This window comes from Aythya ferina (assembly GCF_964211825.1).
Source record: "Aythya ferina genome assembly, chromosome: 7".
Taxonomy (NCBI): domain Eukaryota; kingdom Metazoa; phylum Chordata; class Aves; order Anseriformes; family Anatidae; genus Aythya; species Aythya ferina.
In genome coordinates, this window is record NC_140302.1 from 16,486,620 (window position 1) to 16,513,272 (window position 26,653).

Sequence of the window (26,653 nt, forward strand, 5' to 3'; positions counted from 1 at the left end):
GGCAATTAAAATTAAAAACTAGTGATATGTTATCTTTTGCTTTTTCCTGAGACATTACACATGCCCACAGAAGGCTCCTTATCACCTCAAAAGCCCAGCTGGGAAGTCTAAGTAGGTATCACAAATCAGCAAGTAAGTGAGCACAGAAGCCAGATCTCAAGCCACAGCAGGTCCTGCCCCACACTCTCCCCAGCCACAGACACTTCTGGCAGCAGTCACACAAAATTACTGTAAATAAACAAGCTACAGACAAAACTCACCTGCGGGTATGCTGAGCCAGGCACTGGGAAGACAGCTGGACGCGGCATGTGCTGGATAGTGTGTCCGATATACTGGGGATTACAGGGAATGTGGGTCTGAAGGGTGGTGTAGGGGTGGAGGCCCTGCGTGTGTGTGTGCGCCATCGCCGGCCCTGCCATTGTGTGCTGCTGGTACATGGTTGACCCCACAGAGATCACTGGCATGACCGTTGCTGCTGCAGTCACTGCAGCTGCTACTGTTACAGTGGTCGGCTCAGTGGTCACCCGGTTGTCTGTCAACCCTCGCGTTGTTTCGGAGGCAGCCCGCGCACCGCTGGCGCTGCAGCCCGTGGCGCCTTCTCTCTGGGCCGGGGTCCCACCGACAGTCTGTTCATACAGCCAGTACCACTGGTGCGCTACTTCAAAGAGGACTTCCGGGTACACGCCACCTCCCTTCGCTGCCTCTTCTACTGCCATGCAGGCCTTTTCCAGCATCAGATTGTCCTGAGGGTGGTGAGAAAAAAGCAAAACCAGAGGTGAAATGAAGAATGCAAACCCAGAAACAGAGGACAAAACTACAAGCAGAGAGAAGTACAAGGCACTCTAAAATGACTGATGCTAAGGGAAGCAGCTAGATCACAACTATGCAGCAGAATAACCTCAGCTATTTATTAAGACAAACCCACAGAAATAAGACTAGGGCTATCCAGTAGCAGAGAGGGGCCAAGCCCCCAAGCAACAGTACATCCCTGATGCTGGCAGTCAGCTTGTGCTAGGCGGCCCCGACGCAATGCTCACCTGTTCCTTGCACTGCACCAGAGCCCTCTGGATCTCATTTGGGTTCAGGGCGTGGGCGTGGGGCAGGCAGCTGAGCGCCAGTTCAGCAGCCGCCCGCACCATGTTGGAGTCTCTGGCCCGCGAGGCTCTGTCTGCCAACGATGCCACCTCCGGGGGGGTCAGATGTCCGTCCCAACACTCCACCAAGATGTTCAAGGCTGCACTACCAATCTCCATAGCCTGCCCTAAGAGTACAAGAGAAGACTCTTACACTACTGACCGTACCCAACAAAATTCCTGCCAGCTCTCCCTCAAAAGGAGATGCACTCATTACTTCCTTCAGTAGCAGCAACAGAGCCCAGTCACTCTTCTCACACTTCAAGTCAAATGTAGGCTCTTCCTCCCAAAACGCAGGGCAGGGAAGCGCTCTTGATAAGCCAGCAGAGAGTGAAGGTGCCATAATCAAAGTTAAGCTAAAGATGCATTTCAAACAGTGAGAGGAACTTGCTACAGTTGATTTTAGTACCCAGAAACCACAGCCTGGACTGTTGCTCTATTTCTGTCATGTCAGGAAAACATGAATTTTCAAAGGTGTGTTTTTCAGGCTCTGGAAACCATGTGGGTAGAAAGCAGGCAGTAGGTCTGGGTACAAACAGGGAGGAGGAAAGTGAAATGCTGAACACAGCCAAAGAGCACATCCAAACTTGACAAATATCTTTCTCTTTGGCAGACCCCCAAAGGATAGGCTAAAACCAGTCTGTGTACCTCCCTTTCCAAAAACCTTCTGCGAAAGGTCTATGGCTCGGAGGACTGAAGCAAAACACTGTAATTCACTGGTGCTCAGCTTGTGCTGCCAGCCATGCCAGCGGCTTACACAACTCCCATAGCACATCATCATCATCACATTTGGGAAGAAGCTCGTCCCCCACCCCTTCCTGCCCAAAAGCAAGCTTCCCGATGAAGTTCTGCTGTAACCTGTGATCCAGGAGACGTGGGAGGAGTAAGTTCGAGAAAGCCAGTTGGGGGACACGAAGTTGTGCAGCCCTAGTGCATACAGCCCGATCTCAAAGGCGCAGAGGTGAAGGTTGCGGTGTGGTCCCTGGTGCCCACCACTGGAGGAAGGGTGGGTGAAGATGGAGGTACTGCTGTTTCCACCAGCTTTGATGAGGACTGTCTTGGCCAATTCAAAGTAGAAGTGAGCAGCTGCCTCTGACGGCTGGTTTGGAACATGAGGAGCATGGCTCTCCAGCCGCCTCCCTTTATACCTAGGGGAAAGGCACAGAGGAAACTTTCAGATAGCAACAATATTCCAAGTTCACTAACTTGGGTGCTGAGTTCCTATTTTAGGGTCCAGAGGAGACAAAGCAAACTCTCCCAAGGAATTACTTCCTGATGCACACACGCCAGCTCCCTAACATCAGGCCTAGAGGCTGATTCTGTGCAGTGACACCACTCATTACCTGCCAACTTCCACAGTCTTTGCACGGGCTCCCCCACTGGCTCTCCTACTGCCACTGGAAGAGGAAGATCCCAGCGAATCACTCGAAGAACTGCTGATGCTGTCACTGTCCTGTCCTCTGCCCCACGATGTTGTTGCCCACCCCCCACGTAGTGGTCGCCGACTGAGCGTTGGAGAACTGTCGGAGGTGGTTTCAGGAGCGCTGCTGTCAATGCTAGCCATGCCTACAACGCCAGAACAAACACAGTACAGTCAGCAGGTAAACTTCTACCCACGTCACCTACAGTCCCAACTAAGATCAGTCATGTCAGCAAGCATTTAACTTTGCAAACTAAAAGAGATGAAATCAGCCAGTTTGGCCACAGATAGCACTGACGTTTTACAGTTCTTGGACTAAAAAGCAGAACAGTCCAAGAACAATGTGTTTATTTCCTCCTTCGCATCGTCCCAGCCCCTCACTCCATCTGCCAAGCTTTATGGCAGAGTATAGCAACAAGAAACAAATATACATACAAAGTTAGGTTCTATAGGTACCCTGCTGCAGAATTTATACAAAGATTTTTCATATCCTCTAGCCTCTAACTTACACCCTTCTGAAGAGGAGTGTGAGAGGCAGCAACTCCTCTGAATTTGTTTCTGTACACAGGAGGACAGTGCTCTGCTCCCAGAGCCCAACAAACATTCTGTTCCAGATACCTAATCTATCACCCGGAACACAGCTGCTGTGGGAAAAGTATGCACATGGTAAACTGCAATTCAGAAGAAGGTGGGGAGGAAATCTATGGATCAAAACCTGTTCTGCCGTACCAAACATCTCAGAGACAATCAACTGCTCCAGTAGTACATGAAAGGCTGAAAAGTGGAATGAAGGAACAAGGGAACAACTGAAACCCCAGAGCAATGCCTAGCACAGCACTAGATGCTGTACGAATTGTCAGTTCCTACCTGTGTGTTTCTTCTTCTGTCTAACAGGTGAACCCCAGCATCTCCCGTTGTATCCACCTCGGTTTCCAAGGGCCAGACGACTGGGCACCTTTCCCTCTTGCTTCAGGACAGCAGACTCACCAGCTGGCTCACAGGGGGGCCTCTGAGAGCTCTCTGCATAAACAGGACAGTGACATGGTAAACATTATGGTTTGTTTCTGCATCTCTAAAACCAGATGTGGTCACTTCAGAAGTATAAATATGAAAAGATGTAATGCATTTTTAAAATGAGTGGTACTTATGAGTAGGATTATCTCAATTTTCTTTCTTTATTAAGCATTTCATCAGATACCAGGCCAAGAACACTTAAGCTTAACTCAAGATTTGGAAAATTTGCTGCAACTGTGTACGAAGTTTTACAAGAAAAAAACTTTGCTCCAGCAACCCTAACCTTATTGCATTTATCCTCAGTCATAACTGATCTTTTTGGGAACAGTTAAGAGAGCATCCACTTTCCAACAGATGTAATGCTTGCCAACGAAGAGCAAGCACAGATGGAAGAAAATCACACCCCATTTATCTCTAATGACCTTCAGCAATCTTAGTTATTTATCTTGCACGAAGGCACCTGACTCAGTATGTGACTTTTTGAACACTGCACCTCTGATACAAACCTAAAAGATGGAAACACGGTAGTTTCATGGTAACTGGCTAACACAGCTGGGTCAAGATAGGAAAGCCTGAAAATTAGCTTGAATTTCTACATGAGTACAGAAATGGATTCAGCCAAACAACAGAGGAATGACCGTCTAGTAACTACCAAGCAGCCAGATGGTAATATAAAGTACATAAAGTCACTCTGACTACTTCTTAATACAGACAAGAACATAGCATAGCCCTTATAAATCACATCTTACCCTGTGCACTCTTCTCCACAAAGTTCTCAGGACTGCTCTGGACTGCTGGGCTTACACCAGGTTGCTGAGTGACAGAAGTCCCTGGAAGCTGCTGGATAGCTGCAGTGGACTGGGCTGCGTGTTTGGAAGGAGATTTCTGATTTGCTACTGTAGGCTTGCTGGAGGAGTAGAAGGAACTCAGAGTCTGTGGCTTGTGAGTCTGACTCTCTCTGTCCAGGAGTTTGTCTAAAATCTTTAACAGCAAGGAAAAAACAAAGAAGAGCTTTCCAGGCAGGTAAGAGAACAGGCATTACAGAATCACAGAATCACAGAATTTTCTAGGTTGGAAGAGACCTCAAGGTCATCGAGTCCAACCTCAAAACTCAAAACACGAGTCCAACCTCATTACACTACAAAACAGTGGCAAAGTATCAAACCAACTTCCTGGTGGACAACAAACTCCATTTGGTTGGAGAAAAATGATTCCTGCTTTCAAGAGAATAAACATCTTCTTGTACTAAACATCACCTATGCACAGTTGACAGCCATGTGGCCTGCACTGCTGAGGAAGCAATGCTTCATTTGTACTCAGTATTATCCCCCTTTTCACTTCAAAAAGCCATTGGCTTTATTTGGAAAGCATCCAAAACTCACAATACAGAAGTAATTCTGGCACATCAAGGACAGAACAGAGGACTCTATATTTAGTGCCAGTCATTATACGTTCTTGTTTAAGTCACTAAAATTCTGTGCTCATCATCCAAAAAACCCCATCATACCATTACTGAGGAACTGGCAAAGCCTTTTTAGATTTTCAGACACTAGAGAAATTGTCTTCCACTAATCTACAGTAACACTTTCTTATCCTTATTAATTACAGAATTGGGGAACAAGGCATGACCACGTATTTTAGGCTTGTCCGTTTCTACTGTTCACTTTCTACATGAAATGAACACCATGAGTGTGACAGAGCACTTATTTTTAATATTTAATATCACAGTCTCCCTGTTATTCACTATAGCAGAGAAGACTAGCAAAAGAGCTTCTCCTTTAGGAGACAGAAAAACATTAATCATATTCTTGCCAGGTAGAAGTGCTTCTGAGTATAAAATATTAAAAAAAAATAATCCTGAAGCTTCAGCAGTTTTTGGTATTTTTGTTTTTCCTTTGGGGCATGGGGTGGGGAGGAGGGGCAGAACGGTACTCTCTCTTGTATGGAAAACGAAGGCACAGGTGGATTGAACTTGTAAATAGAAGAGGTGAGAGATTAACATAAACAAAGGTTTTGCTAGATACACTGTTCAGCAAGGCAACATCCCTGCAGCAAAACAGAATCAATCCCCATACAACACACAGAGTGCGCATGGAAAGCCCCTGGGACAAAGGACTTGTTTAGCAGTTAAGTGAAAGCGTTAAATACAGTCAGAAAGCATCCCTCAGCTGGAGCTTAAGACACCTTTGGTAAGAGTGCCTCTTCCAGGCCAATGTGCACTGTGCAGTCAGATTTTGCATCAGTGAGACAAGAGAAACACAACGCGGCTTGTAAATCATCAGTACATGACATAGCGACTTATGCTCCCTGGAAAACTCTGAAATCCATCAAAACCCAAACACGGTTTGCTTTGCACCTCCCTCTCCCCTTTTAAAGGGAGGCTCACCTTCTTCAGCTTAGACTGATCATCCTTGTAAGTAATCATCAGGGCTAGTGCCAGATCACCTTTCTCCCTTCGGGTGCCTTCACACAACAGAGGATGTTCTGCTTCACTGACAGTTGTCTTCATGCCTACAGGCCAGAAAAGAGAGGGATGAAAAGACAAGTGAGCCCATGGGACTACACCACATCGTTAGCACTAGATACACACCTCAGAATATTTTATTCACCTCACTGTCAGGCAAAAGAATAATTTTACCTATTCTACTGTTAACTTCAAAAACAGGTCATGAATAAACAGGAGCTGCTGTCTGTCCCCAGAATACTAAGCTTGCTACAAACGTCAGAGCAACCTGATCATAATATGCCATGAAAAAGAGCCCAGGTAAGTCCACTTCATCTTGAAATAAACTTTTCCAGTTTCTGCAGGTGTTACAGGCCAGCATTCCCACACCATACAGAACTCATCCTTGCCCTTTTGACAGGAGGCAACAGAGGGACAGGCCTTGTTTAATCCATTCTATTCTTTCTTTTGCACGCAGCTTTAAAACAGGCATATACTATTATCAACATAATATATATAACCACTGCTTTGTTGCTGACGCTGCTAAATGAGAGGCAGAAATCCAATACATGATAATACTTGAGAGTACTTCTGCTAGTCTTTCACCATCTTTGTCTAACCTCTTCTGAAATGATTGCCTTTTGTTCTTTGAAACTACCCATCTCCATCAAAGCCTAGGCAATACTTCTTCCACGACAAAAAAGCACAAAGAAAGCTAAACCACACTCACTGCTTTAATATTCAAGTTCCTGTCCCATATCACTCTTCCATTTTTTACAGCTTTGCAAAGACACCTCAAATCTGATGTACAGAATTTTTCTGCATCTTGTTCTGATAAGCTGTGCAAACCTTTAATTTTTGTACCAAACTGGAATCATCTCTTACCATCCAAAATGAGGCAGGATGCAGAACATGGATGAGGAAAAAACTTATATTGTAAAAGATTCTTACCAAGAGCAGCAACAGCTGCTTCAAAACCAAGCTCTTCATCTCCAGGCATTTCATTATTCCAATTACGACTTGGGGGTCTACAACCTGTAGGAGAAACCACTGAAAGGAGACAAGAGAATTAATGCTCAGCTTTCAGAACTAGGACCTCAGGGCAAAAGCTATTTCTGAACTCTCTGAATTTGCAGAGCTTCCAGTGGTCCTATTCCTAATCCTTTTATCAGTTCCAGGATCAGATCACTGCCTTGTTCCCCCCCCCAACACACACACACTTTCTCTCTCTAAACTCAGAAGCCTCCAAACCAGCCAGGTATACGCCAAGTAAGTCATCTAATCCAACACTGTTGGGTTCTTTTTTTTTTTTTAATACTAGATTTATATTATCTTCCTCTGAATATAACCAGCATAAGAGCAGAAAAGTTAATCATTTTAACTATTTTACAAAAGCACACAAACAGTGCTGAAATATGCTAAGTTTCAAATGTAGGCAGAAGGAGAGAGAATTCTTATCTCCAGAGCAACTTGGAAGGAAGAACAAGCAACAGTGTGGGAAGAATCAAGATCAGGTTGTCTTATCCTGGAGACAGTTTCTCTTTGAAACCCTCTCAAGACCTGGAATCTCAGAAGGTTCCCTTTGCACATTCAAACCAATGCAGACAGTACCTGGAGTGCACAGGACATCAAATATAAAGCTAGCCAACATAAGAGGCAGGACTGGACGATAATCACATAATGTTCCTTCTCGGAGTTCTTCAGCTCTTCCTCGAATAGTATTCATCTCATTAGTGACCAAGGGAATCTTCTTCAAGAGGGCTACAATCTCAGACTCCTGGTAAGCCAGCTTCACCTGGTTAGTATCCACAAAGAAAGAGAAGAAGGTGTCATCAGCACCATTCTTCCCTATGCATATGTTGAAGTAAAGCAATATTATTGGATTATTGAATTACAATAGCTCTTAGCACCCAAGCCACCTTAGCCATTCCCTCTGCAGTGAACACAGACATTCAAGTTTAATGCAAGTCTTGCCTCAGATTTATGCACAACTTCTGTTTTTACTCAAATTATTCATTCTTGAGCTGCATACAGAAAAATGCATCAGCTTTCATAGGAACATCAGGAGAAGTATTTGGCTAAGTCCCTGGAAAAGATGACTCACAATTATAGGAAAAAGCATGCTAAGTTAAGTAATACACCCATTAGAGACGAGGGATTGATTAGCAGCTGAATGGCATGGGGTGACATCAATGTGTGTTAGCACACCAGGATGAAGACCTATTACATTTCACTACCCTGTGTCACTCCTGCATTCTCTCCATTTTTAACGTGTGAAAGTGATTGTTTTCTCTGCAACAGCTTGGGTAGCTAGTGACTGCCAATCTCACACTTAATCTTCTAACCAGACTGTAAGAAGTAGAGATAATCAGTGGAACAAGTGTACTTGGTGGATTATTAGCAATAATGCACATCTCCAGGGACTGCTCAATCCTGCAAGGTGGCTGCAAATCACATAGACAAGGTCTTAATTGGACACTTCTCTTTCTAAACATGAAGCCTAGCAGTAATCAGGTAGTGTCCAAAACAATATGCTTGCGCTGTGCACGTGCTCACAGGCCAACAAATGAAATATCAGGTAAAGCAACAGTTTTCAAACATGAAACAATTACTCCAGTTCACCCTAAGGAATACACTTCAAACCACTTCACCAACACAAATACATACAATTCAGTTTATAAATGTCTTTTTCTTCCCTAGATTAGCTAATAAAACTGGAAACGTACATGTGTTTGAGATAACAACAACTAAACTGCTCCAATTGAAATAAAATATTCATAGAAGATATTGCCCTCATTTATTGTTCTCACATCTGTAACTTTGTTGAAATCATAGGCCTTTTGGCACTGAGGTCTGATCTTCCTTTCAATGGAGATAAACCCAGATGATATGATATTAGATAGATATTTCTAATATAGATATTAGAAATGATATTTCTAATCAAGTTTCTGGCAGATCAACGCGTGCTTGGGATTTGTGAACACCCCCTTTTGTCCCAGTGTACTCAATTTTAAGGAAACATAAAAGCATAACCAAACTTCAATAGTTAAAATGGGAACCATATAAACATAAGCATTTAAGCAGCACAATATTTCTTATGGATACTGCCTTTTCTAAATGTTTTGTACCTCCAGAGCCTTGGTAGAAGCAGGTGGTCTCTGCAGCTCCAGAGCAAACATTCCTATTCGAAAGGCCAGGTTGTGGTACTCCAGCCGCTCACTCAACACAGTCAGCAGGAAAGCAGCTTTGGACAAGGTGTTGGTTGCCATCCAGGTCTGCTTGCTGGTTGATACTTTGTTCTTTTTGCCCTGTTTGAGGAGGAATTTGTAATCAAGATCGGGCACATGAATGACACCCAGAGGAGTTCAACCCAAAATCAGCATCAGTGAAGGGCCCGGAATCACAGTAAATGTGAAATGCCTGGGAATGCTGCTGTACCCATCCCACACCTTCCTTCTACGTTACCCTCCACCCTTGAAACTAGACAAGTACTCACTCTACCTTAGTAGGTGGCTGCTCCACTTTGAGATCTGGAGGGTTGGCTAACAGGTCCCTGGCAAGCTCTACAGTTAAGCGACATGCTTCATTGCTGTATCCGTGTGCATACAGGGCCTCTGCGCAGGCAAACAGGATCTGTGAGAAAGAACAGATGGTAATATTCAAACCACATTCCCCCATGCTGGAGCCAGCCTGCTCAAACCACTTGTCTCAAAGCCTTTGCAAATATAATTCACAATTAACCTCAGCAGTGGGTGCTCCCAGAGAACTCCTTCCTCAGTCTTCACCTCTATTCTTTTACGTGCTGACCTAAAAAGCCTTATCTCACACGATTAGGTCCCATCTTCCCTCCAATACTATAAGAGATCAGAGAATAACTCAAAGAATAAAACTCAAATTGACTGACAATAACTGTTTCCATGCATTTCCATTTTGGCTGCTTGCTTATATAGGTGCAAACCCTAAACATATTTTGAGGTTACTACAGAAATGTGACACCATCTATTTATATTATCTCTTGCCTTCCAGAGAACTTCTTACTTACATAGCTGGATTTAATTTTTTCCTGCTGGGCATGCCTCAATCTTACTTATTATGAGTTTCAGCTCAGTCTTCACAGAATCACAGAATGGCTGAGATTGGAGAGGTCCCCTGGAGGTCACCTGGTCCAAGCCCCCTGCTCAAGCAGGGGACACCTAGAACAGGTTGCCCAGAACCAGGTCCAGGCAGGTTGTGAAGATCTCCAAGGAGGGACACTCCACCAACCTCTCCAGACAACCTGCACCACCACTCAGTCACCCACACACTACAGTGTTTCCTGATGTTTAGACAGAACCTCCTGTGTTCCAGTTCATGCCCACTGCCTCCTGTCCTAGTACTGGGCACCACTGAAATGAGCCTGGCTCCATCTTCTTTGCACCTGTCTTCAGGTATTTATGGACATGAATAAGATCCCTCCTGAGCCTCCTCTTCTGTAGGCTGAACAGTCCCAGCTCTCTCAGCCTCTCCTCAGAGGAAAGGTGCTGCAACCCCTTCATCTTCGTGGCCCTCCACTGGACTCTTTCCAGCATGTCCACGTCTCTTTTGTACTAGGGGGGGGTCCCCAAGACAGACACAGGTGTGGGCTCACCAACGCCAAGGAGAGGGGAAGGATCACCTCCCTTGACCTGCTGGCAATACTTTGCCAAACGCAGCCAAGAACATTGTCAGTCTTATCACTTGTCACTTCTTAGTGACAAGGGCACACTGCTGACTTGTGTTCAACTTGGTGTCCCCCAGGACTCCTCAACCATTTTCATAAAAGCTGCTTTCCAGCTGGGTAGCCCCCAGCATGAAGTAGTGCCCCAGGGTTGTTCCTCCCCAGCTGCAGGATTTTGCGGTTCTCCTTGCTAAATTCTGTGAGATTCTTGTCAGCCCACCTCTCCAGTCATTCAAGGTCCCTCTGGATGGCAGCATGATCCTCTGGTTTACCCAGCACTGCCCCTGTTTTCATGTCATCTGTGAATTTACTAGGGATGTACTCTACCCCATCATCCAGATCATCAATGAAGATGTAGAACAGGACTGGACCCAATACTGGACTGTGGAGCATTATTCTACCATTTCCAAATGGCTAGAGGAAAAAGCAAGCATGTTTTGTGTACATGTGTAAGTTCTGCAGTGCGAGATGGAGCAGCTAAAACTGGACACATTTGGAGTGAGCACAGCAAAAGGGAATCAAACTTGAGAGAAACAGAGAAATGCCAATACATTACCAATACATTAAGACTGCAGATACCTTATGACATAATGGGTTATGATGACTTCATAGTTAAGCACTTGCTATAACAACAGACTAGGTTAAGTGTGACAGTTGGGAGGATAGCAAGAACGTGATGTAATCAATACATAGAAAAATAATGCAAAACAATGCTTTGAACTAGACTCAGCTCACCTCCATCCGGTTTTCCTGCTCCAGAGGCTTTATACCAGCAAATATATCCTGTTCCTCTTCATTCCCCCCTTCAGCTTTGTCATCATCTTCCTTGGCTACCTCTTGTGGATTCAGATAGTACACCTGGTAATCATCTTCCTCTTCTCCATCGTCCCCTCCCCCTGCTGCACCATTCTCCCCTACTTCTTCTGGCTTCAGGCTCACACCGCCGTTCTCGTCTGCAGAAGGCAGATCATCATCACCACTACACATTTCCCCCACAGGATCCTTGGTTGATTTCTTGGCTGTGGACCTGACACTTGGCTCAGGTCCCTCGGAGAAGTACACCCCGCCGTCCTCCTCAAAGGTATCCCTGTAGCTCCTGCTCAGCGGGCTTTCTGTAAAACTAAACGTGTTGCTGGCTTCTGCCCCCAGAGCCAAGCTGCTGTCATCCAGGCTCATCTCCGCTAAGTCTGGCTCCAGGGAGCTGTCCTCACTGCTCATGCGCCGTTTCCCACTATGTTTACTGGTCAAGCCTTTGCTCACTGGCAATTTGGCTTTGCCCACTGCAGTCTTGTACACAGCTTTATCACCTTCTGCTGAAAGTCGTCTCAGAACCCTCTGTGGCGTTTCAGACACAACTTTCCGCTTTCCAGTGAGTTCCTTCGGGCGAACCGCTGGCTCCTGGGGAGAGGGCCGCAGCCGGTCCCCAGGCTGCAGACACGATCCCCCGGGCTCCTGTCCATGGGCTCTACCAGCCTCACAAGCAGTTTCTGCACACTGCAACCGGCAGCTCCTCTGCTGGATGGCCTTTACCCAACAGAATGAGTTCTTCTTGTCAGAGCTGCTGTAGGTGATCCCAGGAATGGGATAAGCTTCCTCCCAGTTGAAGTAACAGGCTTCCACAGCTGGCTTGAAACCCTGGAACAGCTTCTCCAGTGATTTCTTGTGCTGACCCCTCTTAACATTATCTATGACTTTCAGCTGCCACTGTCTGAGCTGTGAGCAAAGGTCCCTGCGCCTAAGAGAAGAAGTAAGAGGACAGGTTAGAAAGCAGACACAAAACACACCACCAAACTACCTCTTAACCCACAAAACACCTCCACCTTTTGATCAGAAAACTCTTCTGCTGAATTGACTATAAACAACATTAATAAGAAGACAGGCTAAAAAAAGGAAACAGGTCTACTAACAATGAAGTCCTGAATAGGCCCATGACATAGAAACAAAATGCAAAGAGTGCCATCATGAAAACATGATACAAACTGGGAGGTTTAAAATGAAATGTCATCTGCCCTGATTATCTGCCTCAGGTAAGGCATGAGTGATGTGAGCCTCAGCAGTCTCAGACCAGCAAGTGCCACAAGGAACTGCTGCAGGAATCATTCACCGAACTCAGCACAGGTGTGGTCTCACCTCAAGTACAGCATACAGTTTTGAGCACCACAATATAAAAAGGACATAAAACTATTAGAGAGCATCCAAAGAAGGGCTACAAAGATGGTGAAGGGTCCAGAGAGGAAGACAATACGAGGAGCGGCTGAGGGCCCTTGGTTTGTTCAGCCCAGAGCAGAGCAGGCTGAGGGGAGGCCTCATGGCGGCCTGCAGCTCCCTCACGAGGGGAGCGGAGGGGCAGGCGCTGAGCTCTGCTATCTCGGGACAGTGACAGGACCCGAGGGAACGGCATGGAGCTGGGACAGGGGAGGGGCAGGCTGGGGGTTAGGGAAAGGTTCTGCACCCAGAGGGTGGTCGGGCACTGGGACAGGCTCCCCAGGGCAGTGGTCACAGCACCGAGCCTGCTGGAGTTCAAGCAGAGTTTGGACATTGCTCTCAGACACGTGGTTTGGCTTTGGGGTGGTGCTGTGTAGAGCCAGGAATTGAACTCCATGATCCTTGTGGCTCCCTTCCAACTTAGGATACTCTATGATTTTGTGATAAAACATTTTGCAGCAGCTGTGAAATGGCATTGTTAACAAATCCAGTCAAGACTTTCAGAAGAACAACCTATACAGCCTGCCCAGAGAAGTACTATGGCAGATAAAATCACGTAATGTACCTCCTAGGCATGTATCTTTCTCCCCCGATACGTCTATCTAGAGCCCAGCAATTTAATTTAGGCTGTAGCAGGCTGTCCTCCAGAGACTGAACTATTGCAAACCATAGGCACAAAACAAGCAAAACAAATATGTAATTGATGTTTAAGCAACCGAGGAAGAAGCAAGCTAGAAGGCTTAAATTCACTTAAATTACACAGCAGGTAGTCCCATGTCCCATATTATCACAGGAAGAACAAAGCATTTCTGCATTTCACAGCTCTGAATCTCACATACGGCCTAAGCACGCAAACAAGATAGTCTGAATGGGTAACAATGTTTAGACAAACTAATTCAAGAAGTTTCTAGAAAGTCTTTTAGCTCTGCATCAAGTGTCCCAATCAACTGCCATGTTGTTTCTGCCACACATCTAAGAGATTTGAGGTACAAGTGCAACACTTCAATCCCCTTGGATTACCTATCAAAAGCTAAAGAAACCCAAACAAAATCAAAATGGGGTGACCCAAATTAGGTGAAAAGGGTATTAGAACAAAATAAGCTCAACAGAATAGACTGCTTCTAGTTATCTAAAGAATTTAATTCTCAAGGGAGCAGGGCAGTGGGGCTTAACTGAGGAGAGAATTTTCAGAAGGAAAAAGAAGGAGATGGAATTATTCAGGAAAGGTAACTTAAGGGTGAGTGCCCACAATGAATTCGGATTTAGGTAGCAAGTCTCTTTATGATTCAATGGAAAGAATAGCAAGGATGGATAGAAGAAGGTTCTTCTGGTGACTATTAAAATGCCAAGAGAATAGGAAATCAAGCAGAAGTATTTCAATTATACATGAGCTCAAGTAAATCTGAGCAAATTTGAACTGCACCAGATAGCTGGAATGTGAATATATGTAGCACTATTACATACTTTATTAAAAGCCTTTTGTGATTTTTCTATATGATTTGATTGATGTTTGTGTTTATTTTAAACCTCATTCCCAGTTTCCTACAATTGTTGACTTGTCTTCATCTGCTGTATTTACCTGCTTCATACCGTAAACTTTACAAGTCAGAAACTGCAGGTATTTAGTGTCCCTGGTGTACCTTACAAGGATACGGTACTGTACTAACGTTATGCAACAATTCACCGAAAGCAAATGCTGTTCACATGTGATTGTATTTAAAATACCATCCTGTTTTCATCTGTTCTTAGAACTTTTTCTGACCATATATTTCTCATTAGACATTTTCAATATATTTAGCACCCTGCACTTCACAGACTGCACGTACTAAAAATATTATCACAATGCTGACCACAGTTTTTCAACGTAAGCCACCAATATCTCAACTGCTATTCAAGTTGTGCTACATAAAGTTGGTAGTGATTTACCAAGGCACAATCTGGTTCAGAAGCCTGCATAAGCTTCTCAGTATTTCCTCAGATGATTGAAAACACTGACAGAAAATAATACACCAGTGACACTGTTTGTCAATACACTGTAGAGAATAAGCTCCGTAAGTACACAGAAAGCAATAAATGGTTCATCTTGAAATAGACAATAGCAAAATACATTAAATTGCCAAACAGTTAAATTCAAAAAGCATTAAAATTTATTAGAAGGCTGTATTACCACTCAAATAAATGTTCTCCACTGGGACACTGAAATGCAGACATACACTCATGTGTAAAACAAAACTCCCAGAAAACAACAAATTATTCACACTACATGATGTTGCTAAAACTAAGCAGCAAAAGCAATTAAGTTAAAGGCAATTACAATGCTCTTCAGCCTTACATAGCACACGCTCCAAAAGGACTGGGTGACGGTTGAACAGTCAATGAGGTAATGACACAAACACAGGTCATCTACAGGAGAAAACTCCTGAGTGCGTTTGCACATGACAAAAATAAACGGGAGGACGGTGTCCATTGGTTAAAGAGTTCTAGCTCCCATTAGATTATCTGACTTTGGTACTCACCTCTGTGGACTAATAGTTGGGTCTAGGACAGCCAGCCTCCAAAGAACTACCATCTCATCACACATACTCGCACAGGCATGAGCAGCTACTTCTGACTGGCCATTGCTGCGCCCAGTGTGGCCGCTAGCACTGCTGTGTGATGCAGACGTTCTCACACTGTACCACCAGCCGGTTATCTGCAGAAGAAAATGTTCAGTGGAGCTGTGTTGTGGTTAACATCCCACTCCTTGTTCTCACTTAACTACAATACCCACAAGGAAACAGAAGCTGAAGTTAGTACCATGTTCTCATTTGACTTCAAAATAGCTGAGAACATTAAAGCTGTATTGGTTTGTGAGAACTAAGGGCCTCATTTTTTTTTTTCTGTTTGGAAGGCACATGCCCACAGAACAAAACAAAGCACTCGCAGGAGGTTCTCTTGCTAGAGGCCTTCACATCTGGAGGAAAAAAAGCGAACAAATGTGATAAATGAAGCATTTCCTTTCTCCTGCTTGAAGTTGAAGTATGTGATAAGGTAATAAGGAAACGTGCACTGCATTTTATATTAGAGTGAGATCAGTGTCCTAAACTGCCAAAGAAAACATTTTTCCTAATATTAATTACAAAAATATCAAAAAAATCACTACTTAGACCCATCAAAATATATTGTCTACAACAATAACCAAAGAACCTGAGGTTCAGGTTCGCCCAACACATTTCTTTAGGCTTTATAAAAGTAACAGCTCATATGTGATGTACTTGTTTAGGAAAAAAATCATTACAATAAATCACCTTGACTGGCCAGAAATCAGAACAAATTTGCTGAACAAAACAGTTCAGACTCCATATATTGGTGTTAAAAAGGTTGAGGTATTTCGGGGATACAGTGTTGCTGGGGCAACACTGAGCCAGAGCAAGAGCAAGCTACAACATAAGTTTAGCGTGGAGAAATATATGCCCATAATGAATATAGGCTGTTATCAAAAAAGTTATTTAGAGATGGATTGTACAGACATGTAGGATCAGTCATTGACTCAGCCTGATTCCCCAGAATTTTTTCCTCTGTAGCAAAGAGGCTCAGATACCTGTTCATAGTTGAGACACTGGTCAGTCAGAATCTCCAGCAAAGGAGCAGCATTGCTATCCCGTCTCTTAAACATCTCCCGCACGATAGAAAGCAGGTTCCAGATTCCCTCGGGCTCTCTTCCTCGCAGGGGACGCAGGAGACAGGCCCACTCAGCAGCAGCTGGTGGCTCCGTGGAAGAGAGGTACATTGAATTCACATCACTGTGGATAAAATAGCAACACAGGGATGAGAAAAAAATGAAATCAAGCAAAGCCACACAAAATCCTGAGTATATGCTATATCCAAAAGTATATTTGCATCTTAAATGGGACAGATATGCATAATTTAGAAGAGAGGACACATAATGAGACTGAGAAAACCGCACAATAAGGTACTGTGCAAATACAATGTGCTCTACTGAAGTAACATTGGACAACCGATGCAAAAATACAATCCAGAAAAGTTACCTCAAAACTAAGCATCCTTCATGCCACGGAATCGCGTAAGGGTACATACTATACAGTGAATAAGCTCACAGATTACATGAGTATTACATTTTCCCTTCAGTAGAAAACAATTTACCTGAAAACAACAGGAGAGGGTCCACAGAATTTATGAAGGGTTTTCTTTATGTTGTCACTCAGAGTAGATTCATCTAAGTACCAGGTGCTTTGATCTGATGCAGAGGGTCCAGCAGTGGGATCTTGACACAAGAACACATACACAGGTTTTGCAGATTTTAAAGAGATTTTCCTCTGTTGCCCAACCACAGAGATTATGGGGAGCATACAAGCAGTGTTACTCAGTTTATTTCACCCATTTTCAACTCACTATTCAGAAATATCTCAAAATGTTATTGTTACATTACCTGAACAACTGGCAACACTTACACGGGAGACGCGACTCCCATTTTAAAAAAAGCACTGCTAGCCAATTCGATGAACTTATTTTATACCCCTCTGTTCATCACTGCTAAAGCTACACCTAAAATACTGTATTCAGTTTTGAATCTTTCAGTCCAGGAATGATACTGAGAAACCAGACAGGAGATAGCAGAGGGATATGAAAACAGTGGGGGGAATGGAACACTGATCTATGAAGAGAGGCTGGGACTGTTCCGACTAAGAAAAAAAAGGTGAAGGGTTATCATTAACATCCTACAACTACTTGGAGTCACAAACTCTTATCAGCAGTGCAAGATAATAAAAATGGGGTACTTATAGTGGATAGTAGGAAAAAATTCTTGACCATAAGAGTAATACAGTAGTACTGCAATACTCTGTAACTTCTCTGGTAACCAAGACTTAGCTAAGTTAGCCCAAGACACAGCTAACCCATTTGAGGGTTGCCAATAATCTTGTTTCAAGTAGCAGGCTGGAGAAGTTCACTCCAACCAGCATTTCCAGGAGTCCATAATTAACACGGAGCTAAACAGAAAAATCTAATCTAATCGGAGCTAACAGAAGAAAAATCTTCTGTTAGAAAAGGTGCGCTGCCTGATGCTCCCTTCCCCTGCATATACTCCAAGGAGTCCATCACACTAACAATTTCTGGTAGCTTAACCGCATGCATGCTTCTACTTATCCCTTTTACTTTGACCTCTACCTGCAATCCCAGGTAGTTTGTAACCCATCATTTCAAAAACTCAAAGCAATGGAAATACATCTGCTTCCTATCTTTGACACAAATTACTGAAATAACATGTATCAAGGTTACCTGGGGCTCCACACACTGTGTTGATGGCAGTGGACTGAGAAGATAACAGCTCATCGAGCAAGCGCTGAGCAGTTGGAAGAATCTGCAAACATGAAAGAAACTTTCAATATATACAATATACATGGTGTTTCTTACCCCAATATATGCAGCCAAATATTTGCCTGGATTTTCCCAACTGAGGGACTCTCACATCAGAAGTATCAAGTACACAGTCATGTTCTCAGAAAGGACGGTAGAGGGTGCTAAAGATAATCCAACAGCAAACCAGCTGTTAGACTTCCTTCTCTCCTCTCTTAAAGCAAACTTATATGCAAGACTTCTTTTCTATGCTCACACCCTAAGAAGTAAACAGAAGCATTGTAGGTTATTAGTTCCTTTCTCTTTTCTTGAGGAGGAGACAACAAACAGACTGTGCTACTGCAGCCAGCTCTGGGCAATATGGAAATGACTGCAGTCACTGTCACCGTTTTCCTACACTATGAATGTTCTGTATTTCATGTTCCAAAATTCATTTCACTAAAATAAAGTAATAAGAACAGAGGAACAAACTGTAAGTTACATCTATACATAACTTTTCAGACAGCCTTTAGCTCATTTACCATGCCTTTAGCACAGAAACCACATACATGTATATATGGCTCAGCAGTAAACTAATAGAATCTCAGCACTAAATTAATACCATCATAGCTACCGGCCAGTTCATGGCATAAGGAGATAAGACTCACACCTGACAGCAAAATCCCGAGTAGACATACACATAATTTGGCCTTTTTGAAAGAAAAATGCATAGCAGAAAACAGTTCTTCCCTCACTTTCAATCTAAGTCTGGGATGAGAGACCTTAGATCCGTTTAGTCCTTATCATGCACACTAACAACAGGTTGGGCATATAAAATAGTTAGGATTGAAATGACTTGCAGCAGAACATCTGGTAACCCCCCACCTCTTCCTGCACAACAACTGTGGTTAAAGATCACATTTACTGTAAAGCAAGGAATATTCAGTACACCATTATATTTGCAAATAATATGGACGCATCCAAACAGACAGAAGAAAACATTTCAAAAGGACATTTTACATTTCTACAAAATAGAATATAGGCCTTCTAATACCCAAAGGGGGCCTACAAGAAAGCTGGGGAGGTACTCTTTGTCAGGGAGTGTAGTGATAGGACAAGGAGTAGTGGCTTTAAACTAAATGAGGGTAGATTTAGATTAGATATAAGGAAGAAATCCTTTACTCAGAGACTGGTGAGGCACTGGAACTGGTTGCCCAGTGAAGTTGTGGATGCCCCATCCCTGGAGATGTTCAGGGTCAGTTTGGATGGGGCCCTTGCCAACCTGATCTAGTGGGTGGCATCCCTGCCTATGATAGAATGGTTGGAAGTAGATGACCTTTAAGGTCCCTTTCAACTCAAGCCATTCTATAACTCTGTGATGATCCTATGGTTATCCGGAAAGACAGAAATAATTAAATTGTCCAGATGTTCCTAGATGCACAGCTGGTACATATGAAAGGAGAAACAAACCTTGCAAAAAAGGAGTAGACAGAATATATGAAAGCATTATATCACACACGCAATTCACATGATCCTCAGGAAACTAGTAGTACCACTACTAACCTTTTAAAACCCTCCTTTTCAAGCAGACTAGTGACATAGGACTTTCAGATCTTAAGGAGAAAAGAAAAGCTTTGTCTTTTATGTAACAAAGCAAGAAGCACACGCTGTTGGTGTTTAAATTTCAGCAACAAAAAACAGTTCTTTTTTTAATCATTTTCATATTATACGATCTCATAAGAAGATTACTATTTCTGTAGGAAAGTCAGGGGATGTTTTAGCAATAGAATATCTTAGTGTCCCAGGCACACTGTCATAATACAAATTCTAGGCACACACTGACAGTATTGTAAGTCTTTGACATAATTAATACACTCACTACTGAAATGTGACAGATACTCATGTAGGCCACCGTTTCTCAGCCTCGTTTGGTTGAGCCATCATAAAAAGTTCCCAAACCCTTATATTCTTAATTTTAAAGCAAACATTTTGCAGTTACTTGGGTATTTTTATGCAATTTGAGCTAGCATTTTAGGCAGATTATAGAAATGACCTGACCTTGAATGGTGTAGATATTTAAGGAATAATAAAGCAGATTTTGTCTTCGACTAACAAAACATCACACCTATTACTTTGCATAACCCAAATGATTCTTTTGAATCAAGAGGCTGCATTGGGCAAAGTCAAAAGGTCACCAGTTGGGTACATTAGAAAGTACCTACCTAGGCTATGTTTTTACAGTGCATCCCTTGTGTAGCCTTCTCCATTTATCCATCCACAAAACACAAAAAGAATAACCTGTTTTATTCTGACCCATGTTTTTCACAACTGTGCTTTATTTTACTGGGTTCGAACTTTACTTCCACAAGCTAAGTGCACATTTATGCTAACATGAATCGACATCACTCTTCTTTCTTCTTCTAAGACACTTTTAATCTTTTACTTGACAACAGACAATTGTCAAATAATAGAATGGCAAGCTTGAAAAGGGCAAGAACTAAAAGCTTTTTCGGCAACTCACAATCAAATAGCATAACTGGTGATCTGGCAACAAAAGACATCACATAAATTCACCCAAAATAGCAATAACCCAATTTAACAAAAAATCAGTCCTATTGACCGTCCCAATTTACCTGTTGTGGAAGTTCGCTGATTAGGTACTGAGCAAATTTTTGCAATTGGTCTCTTTGTAGCCGAGACAAGGACTCAGAAACAGGTGCTCGTAAGCATACCGCAGATGCCTGAAGGAAGAAAAGGAGATATAAACTGTCATTACCAGGTCAGACATAATGAACCTGTGCCCAGCGAGCAGATAAAGTGTCATGAACAGTGGCCATGTTGATGCATATCATGCTTGGCTTTGGCAGACAATTCTTCCCCCCTGTAATTATGTGGAGTGTTGCAGATAAGATGCAAATAAGCTGTCTAAGTTTTATCAAAACTGTTTTTAAGAGTTTCTTGTCAAGGAAACTGCTTTAACAGCTGCGCTTAAGATCTGTTGTTGCTAGCAATTGCACAAATACTGGCAGGGATTTCACAAACAAACCTCTAAAATAGGACATTATTCTTTAAGCTTCTGGCAAAGCAACCGGCTCTGTAGGAGACCGTTTCACAGAATCACAACTGCCTCATTTATCTCATTTGAGATTTTGACTTCAATCTCAAAATCACTCCTTCTCAATATCTTAAAACAATAGATCATAAAATGAATACTAGTTTCTTAACCTTTTTCGATATACAGAAAAAAAGTACCCAAATGAAACACACATAAAATTTAAGCTGGAATCAGGAGAGAGCACTTTGGTAATAAAGATGCTTCTGATATTGATTTGTCTACCCAGAGCAATATCCCTTGGCTTGTATCTCACTAGTGTCAGCAGTCAGAATACACAAACATGAAAATGATTTCACTGTCACTTTCAGGTGGAAGAAAGGATCAGGGGAAAGGGTGATTTCTGTCTTACAAAGGATCCAAACTTTCTGAACATAAATAGTGTAATTTAGAATTTGTTTCCTATCCTCACTTTTAATATCTACTTTTTATAATGGAAGTCTTTCAAAGCAGAACCTATTTTTTTGCCAATTCTCCTGCTCTAAGTACAAAAAGTATACTGATATTTGAATGAGACTACATCCGAGTATTAATTTAATCCTATTATGATTGTCCAGTGTGAAATGTAAACAAGCTTCAGGAGGTTATCAGCACTCATTTAAGAATCTGGAATTAATCATAAATAACCATGTTAGCTATAAAAGATTCCGTAACAGCAGAGAAGCTTCTGTTTCCTTCAATCAACCAAGCTTAATCCTTCCTTAAGATATATTTCTCATTGCTTCCTAAAGACTGAAGAAATAAATCTGCATACAAGTCTGAACCCTCAACTTCTGTGTCTCAGGTCGATTCCACCTGTTTTCACCTGGAGTCCCTGGGCAAGAAGTACCCATTTTTCACTCTATGCAAGGCCATGCAGAATGCTAGCAGTCAAGTAAAATTATAAACGTACTGTTTGAAATCTACAAGCAAAAATGACACTTATCTGTCTCACTATGTGTATAAGTGAACTGGTGGACATAAAGGCCAACTGTGATCAAAATGACTTCTTATGCACTCTCAGTGATCAAACAACCTCAAGAAAGAGCTTTCAAATCCCACATTTCCCAAGACTTTTAATAAAAGATTAAGTATTGGTGACCTTCCACTCCTGCAGACTGAAGAAAGAATGAGTAATTTTTGCATTGAAATGAGAAACAGGAAGGGTCCAAAAAGGACTCTGCATCTACTCTTAGCAATTTGTACATTATCAAAGGACATTCTGCAGTTTAGAGCCTCAGTCAATTCACACTGCAGACTGCAACTGTGAGTGCACATTTGCACAATCTGTAACCAAAAGGAGTGCCAAAACCAATTTCCCTAAAGAGAGTGCATGCTGCATAAAATGGTAATGACAAGAGACTCAGAGAAGAGGATACCTAGGGAAGAGTAGAAGTGTATTTAAAGGCCTACATTGTGTATCCGGAAGAGGCAGAGCGCCACGACGTGAGCACACCACTTGGCCCCAGCTCCGCAGGTACAACTGCATGACGTGATCCTGCATCGGTCAAACATCACTGCCACGTTGTATGCACCTTTGGGTGGCACCATCTGTGGGGGTACCACAGTGGCACTCAGATGGAAACCTGTTAAAATTCAAAAGTCGAAAGTTACTATACTGGTGCCTGGAAGACATATTCAGATAGCATGGAAATTTAGGTATGTGGCATTTAAACAGCAAAACTCTATGTCTAGCAATGACACCTACAAGTTAGTCTCTAGCACTCCTTTCTTCCCAATCAGCTGTGTATTAGCAGAAAAGCAAAACACATTGTAAAAGGTTTTAAATTACCAGATTTTAATATATTAATTTATATTTTACAAAGACAAGCAGGACCGGATAAAGCTAACACTGAAAAGTGGGACTTTTTGATCACAGGGTCAAAGTCAGACTACACATATTTTAGGCGTGATTACCACGTTTATGAACTCTAGCAATAATGCAAAAGAACAGGTTAGGTGGCTTCTTCAGAATTAGTTCCCACTCTATTAATTTTCACGATTCTGCAGTGAACTAAAGAAGGCAGCACTTATACCTGAACACTTACTGTCAAGTTGTGGCTTCACAGGCTACCAATTTCTCACAAATTACATACCTACTTGAAATTTTGCAAAACCCCACTTTTATAAACCCTGCACTCAGAAAACATACAAACAACACTTGCTTAGACTAAAGTACCAAAAAAGGAAAATTTCAAAAATAACACTTAAAAGAATCCAGTCTCATTCATTTGTGATCAAACACACAAATTATGAATCTCATCTCAGGCAGGATAATAAAACACTTTAACAAGACTTGGCTTCATATAACCTCATGTACAGTGCATACCAGTGGTACTCAAAACGAGGCTTCCTCTGCAGATATGATTATCCAAAGGCACACGTATTACAAGCAGGAAAAGGCCATCAGGAGAATGAATCTCCTGTTTGTCTTTAAGGTTCCAATCACCAGTTCATCATCATTTATAGCAATGAATATCAGCCTCAAAACCTTTTCACCAGTCTTAAATTCAGTTTTAATGCAGCATGGAAAGCACAAAGCTTATCAAAGCCGCAACCAAAATTCAGTCCAACAATCTACTTTAAGTGAAAAAAATACGGCTTGTGACAAATGATTCAAACAGTTTCTCCATCATCAGCACAGGCAAGTACATTATCAACCCACACTACTGAACTTTTATTACGATATTGCGAGAAAATTACAGTAACAGTGTTCATGCACATGACCTACTAAATCTCATTTAAAACAATGTGCAGTATTTCCTCCTCAAAATACAATCCCCATGCCAACACAAACTTGCTTTTACCTTACTTAACCTTTCTATTTCTCTTGTTCACCAGTATTAAAATCCTCTTCCTGATGTGGGTGATTATTTTGATTAGTACACATAATGCCACCCAAATTCTTCAGCCATTTTAGCAATTGGAACAGAATCAAAACAAAAGAAGGCACTCACCACAAAATTACTGCACTGCTTATTACTAGCTACAGTTCTATTTTGTATTCTACACTTCGATAATAGAACCCAAACAGTTCAGCTAGTCCTTCTGGTATACTAGAAGCATCTCAGACTAATGCCAAAATGCCCTAATTTTCACAAAAGCAAATTAAGCACTTCACAAATTGTAATTGCAGCAATTCTATTTCACCAAGAAAAATAAGTATTCTAAGGGTGTTAGAGAAGAGTGGGTCACAGCTATGCACTCTCCTCAAGCTCCTACCGTGATATTTTTATTTGCATATGAAGACAGCTAACTGATTAAAGGCAAAGAGGGAAGAATTAGTATAAAGAGAGACAAAGAAAACTTCAGGGCTTCAGCATGACCTATCACAAGCTTCAACTCAAACTGTAGCTTAATGAACATGTCTGCCACCGGCAATGCCAATTCCAGCAGATCCATCTGATTCTTTTGCACTGCCATCTTGCTGTACTGAACAACTGCTTGGGGGATGGCACAGGAAACTAATACCACAATTCAGTTCACTGCACAGCTTATAAAAGTCTGAACCTGCAGAGACTAAAACGGTGGCAGTGAGGGAGACCATTCTGGACTCCCTACCCCAAAACTCCTGTTTAAAGAAATGGCCATCAAACTGTACTTTTTTACAGTCAAACTGCAACTATTTGCAGATTGCAGACTTGCCTGCTTAAACATGAAGACAAGAATCATGCTCACTGCACCATGCACTTACTGACCCAGTTACCCCAAGGAGGTCACAAGGCCAAGGAGTGTTCTTCCCTCCCATTCACCCCCTGCACTCTCTATCTGGTACCAGCTTATCTACTCCATGCATAGCCGTACATTTTTAAAAACTGTCTAAATGTACCAGTAGCATTCATTCTACAACTGCACGTAGCCCACCAAAAAAAAAAAAAAAAAAAAAAAAAGATGTATTTATTTCTATTCTTAGCTAGCTCCACTCCAGGAGACCTCACAAACGGGCTGCAGGCCAGAGGAATCGCTTTGTCACGAGTCTCACTACCATTTTTTTTAATTCTCTGCACAGAGCAAGATTAGCGCTTCTGTGAAAGCATTTAGGCTTCTGCACATAAAGTGCATCTTAGACTTCTTACAGCCACAACATTTACTACTTATAGAATCATTTGGGTTGGAAAAGATCTCTGAGATCAAGTCCAACAGTTAACCTATGCCTAGACCAAATTTGTCAAGCAGCCAGTACCAGCACTTCAGAAGATACTCGGCTAGGATGCACTACACAACATGCCGGGAGCAATCTACTGCACTCATGAAGCAGGTCTTAGCACAGTGAAGAGGTAGCAGCATACTGTCGTCCGTGATATTCAATTAAGACACATGGTTTGATCAAACAGAAAAGCTAAAAAAAAAATCAGCTGCTACCCAGACTAGGTCCCATGAAACACAGATGCTTTTTATTTGCTCCCCAGCTCCCTGGGCTGGAGCTGCAGCCCATGGAGAGAATCATAGAATAGAATATCCTAAGTTGGAAGGGACCTATAAGGATCATCAAGTCCAACTCCTGGCACCGCAGCCCACAAAGGAGCAGGGATGATGGGAGTTGTTAAATAGACAGTTCTATGGGAGCTGAGGAGACCCTTTCTTGAGCAATCTGTTCCCAAAAGATAGACCCCATGGTATGGACCCATACTAGAGCAGCTCTTGAAGAGCTACAGCGTGTGGGAAGCCCACACAAGATCTGTTTGGGAAGGACAGCATCCCGTGCGAGGGACCCCACGCTAGAGCAGGGGCCAAGAGTGACCCTGAAGGAGCAGCAGATGAAGTGTTATGGACTGACCGCAGCCCCGTTCATCTGCACTGCTTGGGATAGGAGATAGAAGGGGGTAGATATGGGGGGGAAGGTGTTTTTAGTTTGCTTTTAGTTATTGCCTATTAAGAATTATCTCCTTACACGTAGTCTGTTTTGCCTGTGACAGTAATTGGTGAGCAATCTCCCTGTCTTTATCACAGCCCTTGAGCCTTCCCCTATCGTATTTTCTCCCTGTCTTCCTTTGAGGAGCGGTAGCAAGAGAGCAGTTGTGGTGAAGATTAGCTGCCCATCAGAGTGAAACCACCACAGAGAGAAGAGCACAAAGCACATTTCAACCTTTGTCCAACTGATCATAACATCACAATACACTGCTGACTCCCCCCAAAATCAAATCCCCTCTCAAATGGTTGCTTCATTTCCTACATTTATTTTCATGTTTGTCCATATATGAAATTCAAACTGCAACCACACACTGTAAAATCATTTACAGTAAACAAGTGAACTGACATCCACCCAACATGTACTGCCTCTCTTCTGAGCTGCTATTCAGAGAAAAAAATCCTTCCT

At 42.7% G+C, this 26,653-nt stretch overlaps 1 protein-coding gene across 19 annotated transcripts in view; it reads right to left on the reverse strand.

Annotated features, from left to right (window-relative positions):
* The window catches only part of ZSWIM8 (zinc finger SWIM-type containing 8), a 73,972-nt gene that overhangs the window by 16,538 nt on the left and 30,781 nt on the right, over positions 1-26,653 (reverse strand). For all 19 annotated transcript variants that reach the window (XM_084525763.1, XM_084525762.1, XM_084525758.1 and 16 more), the window contains exons 4-21: positions 22,750-22,922; positions 20,879-20,986; positions 18,189-18,270; positions 17,055-17,175; positions 16,492-16,693; positions 15,428-15,603; positions 11,442-12,441; positions 9,512-9,643; positions 9,139-9,318; positions 7,622-7,805; positions 6,962-7,060; positions 5,954-6,078; positions 4,317-4,548; positions 3,421-3,573; positions 2,477-2,699; positions 1,992-2,281; positions 1,038-1,261; positions 261-743 (exon numbers count right to left, since the gene is read on the reverse strand). In XM_084525763.1, coding sequence (XP_084381889.1) covers positions 261-743; positions 1,038-1,261; positions 1,992-2,281; positions 2,477-2,699; positions 3,421-3,573; positions 4,317-4,548; positions 5,954-6,078; positions 6,962-7,060; positions 7,622-7,805; positions 9,139-9,318; positions 9,512-9,643; positions 11,442-12,441; positions 15,428-15,603; positions 16,492-16,693; positions 17,055-17,175; positions 18,189-18,270; positions 20,879-20,986; positions 22,750-22,922 — 4,187 coding nt within the window. The remainder of the gene's footprint in view (positions 1-260; positions 744-1,037; positions 1,262-1,991; positions 2,282-2,476; positions 2,700-3,420; positions 3,574-4,316; positions 4,549-5,953; positions 6,079-6,961; positions 7,061-7,621; positions 7,806-9,138; positions 9,319-9,511; positions 9,644-11,441; positions 12,442-15,427; positions 15,604-16,491; positions 16,694-17,054; positions 17,176-18,188; positions 18,271-20,878; positions 20,987-22,749; positions 22,923-26,653) is intronic.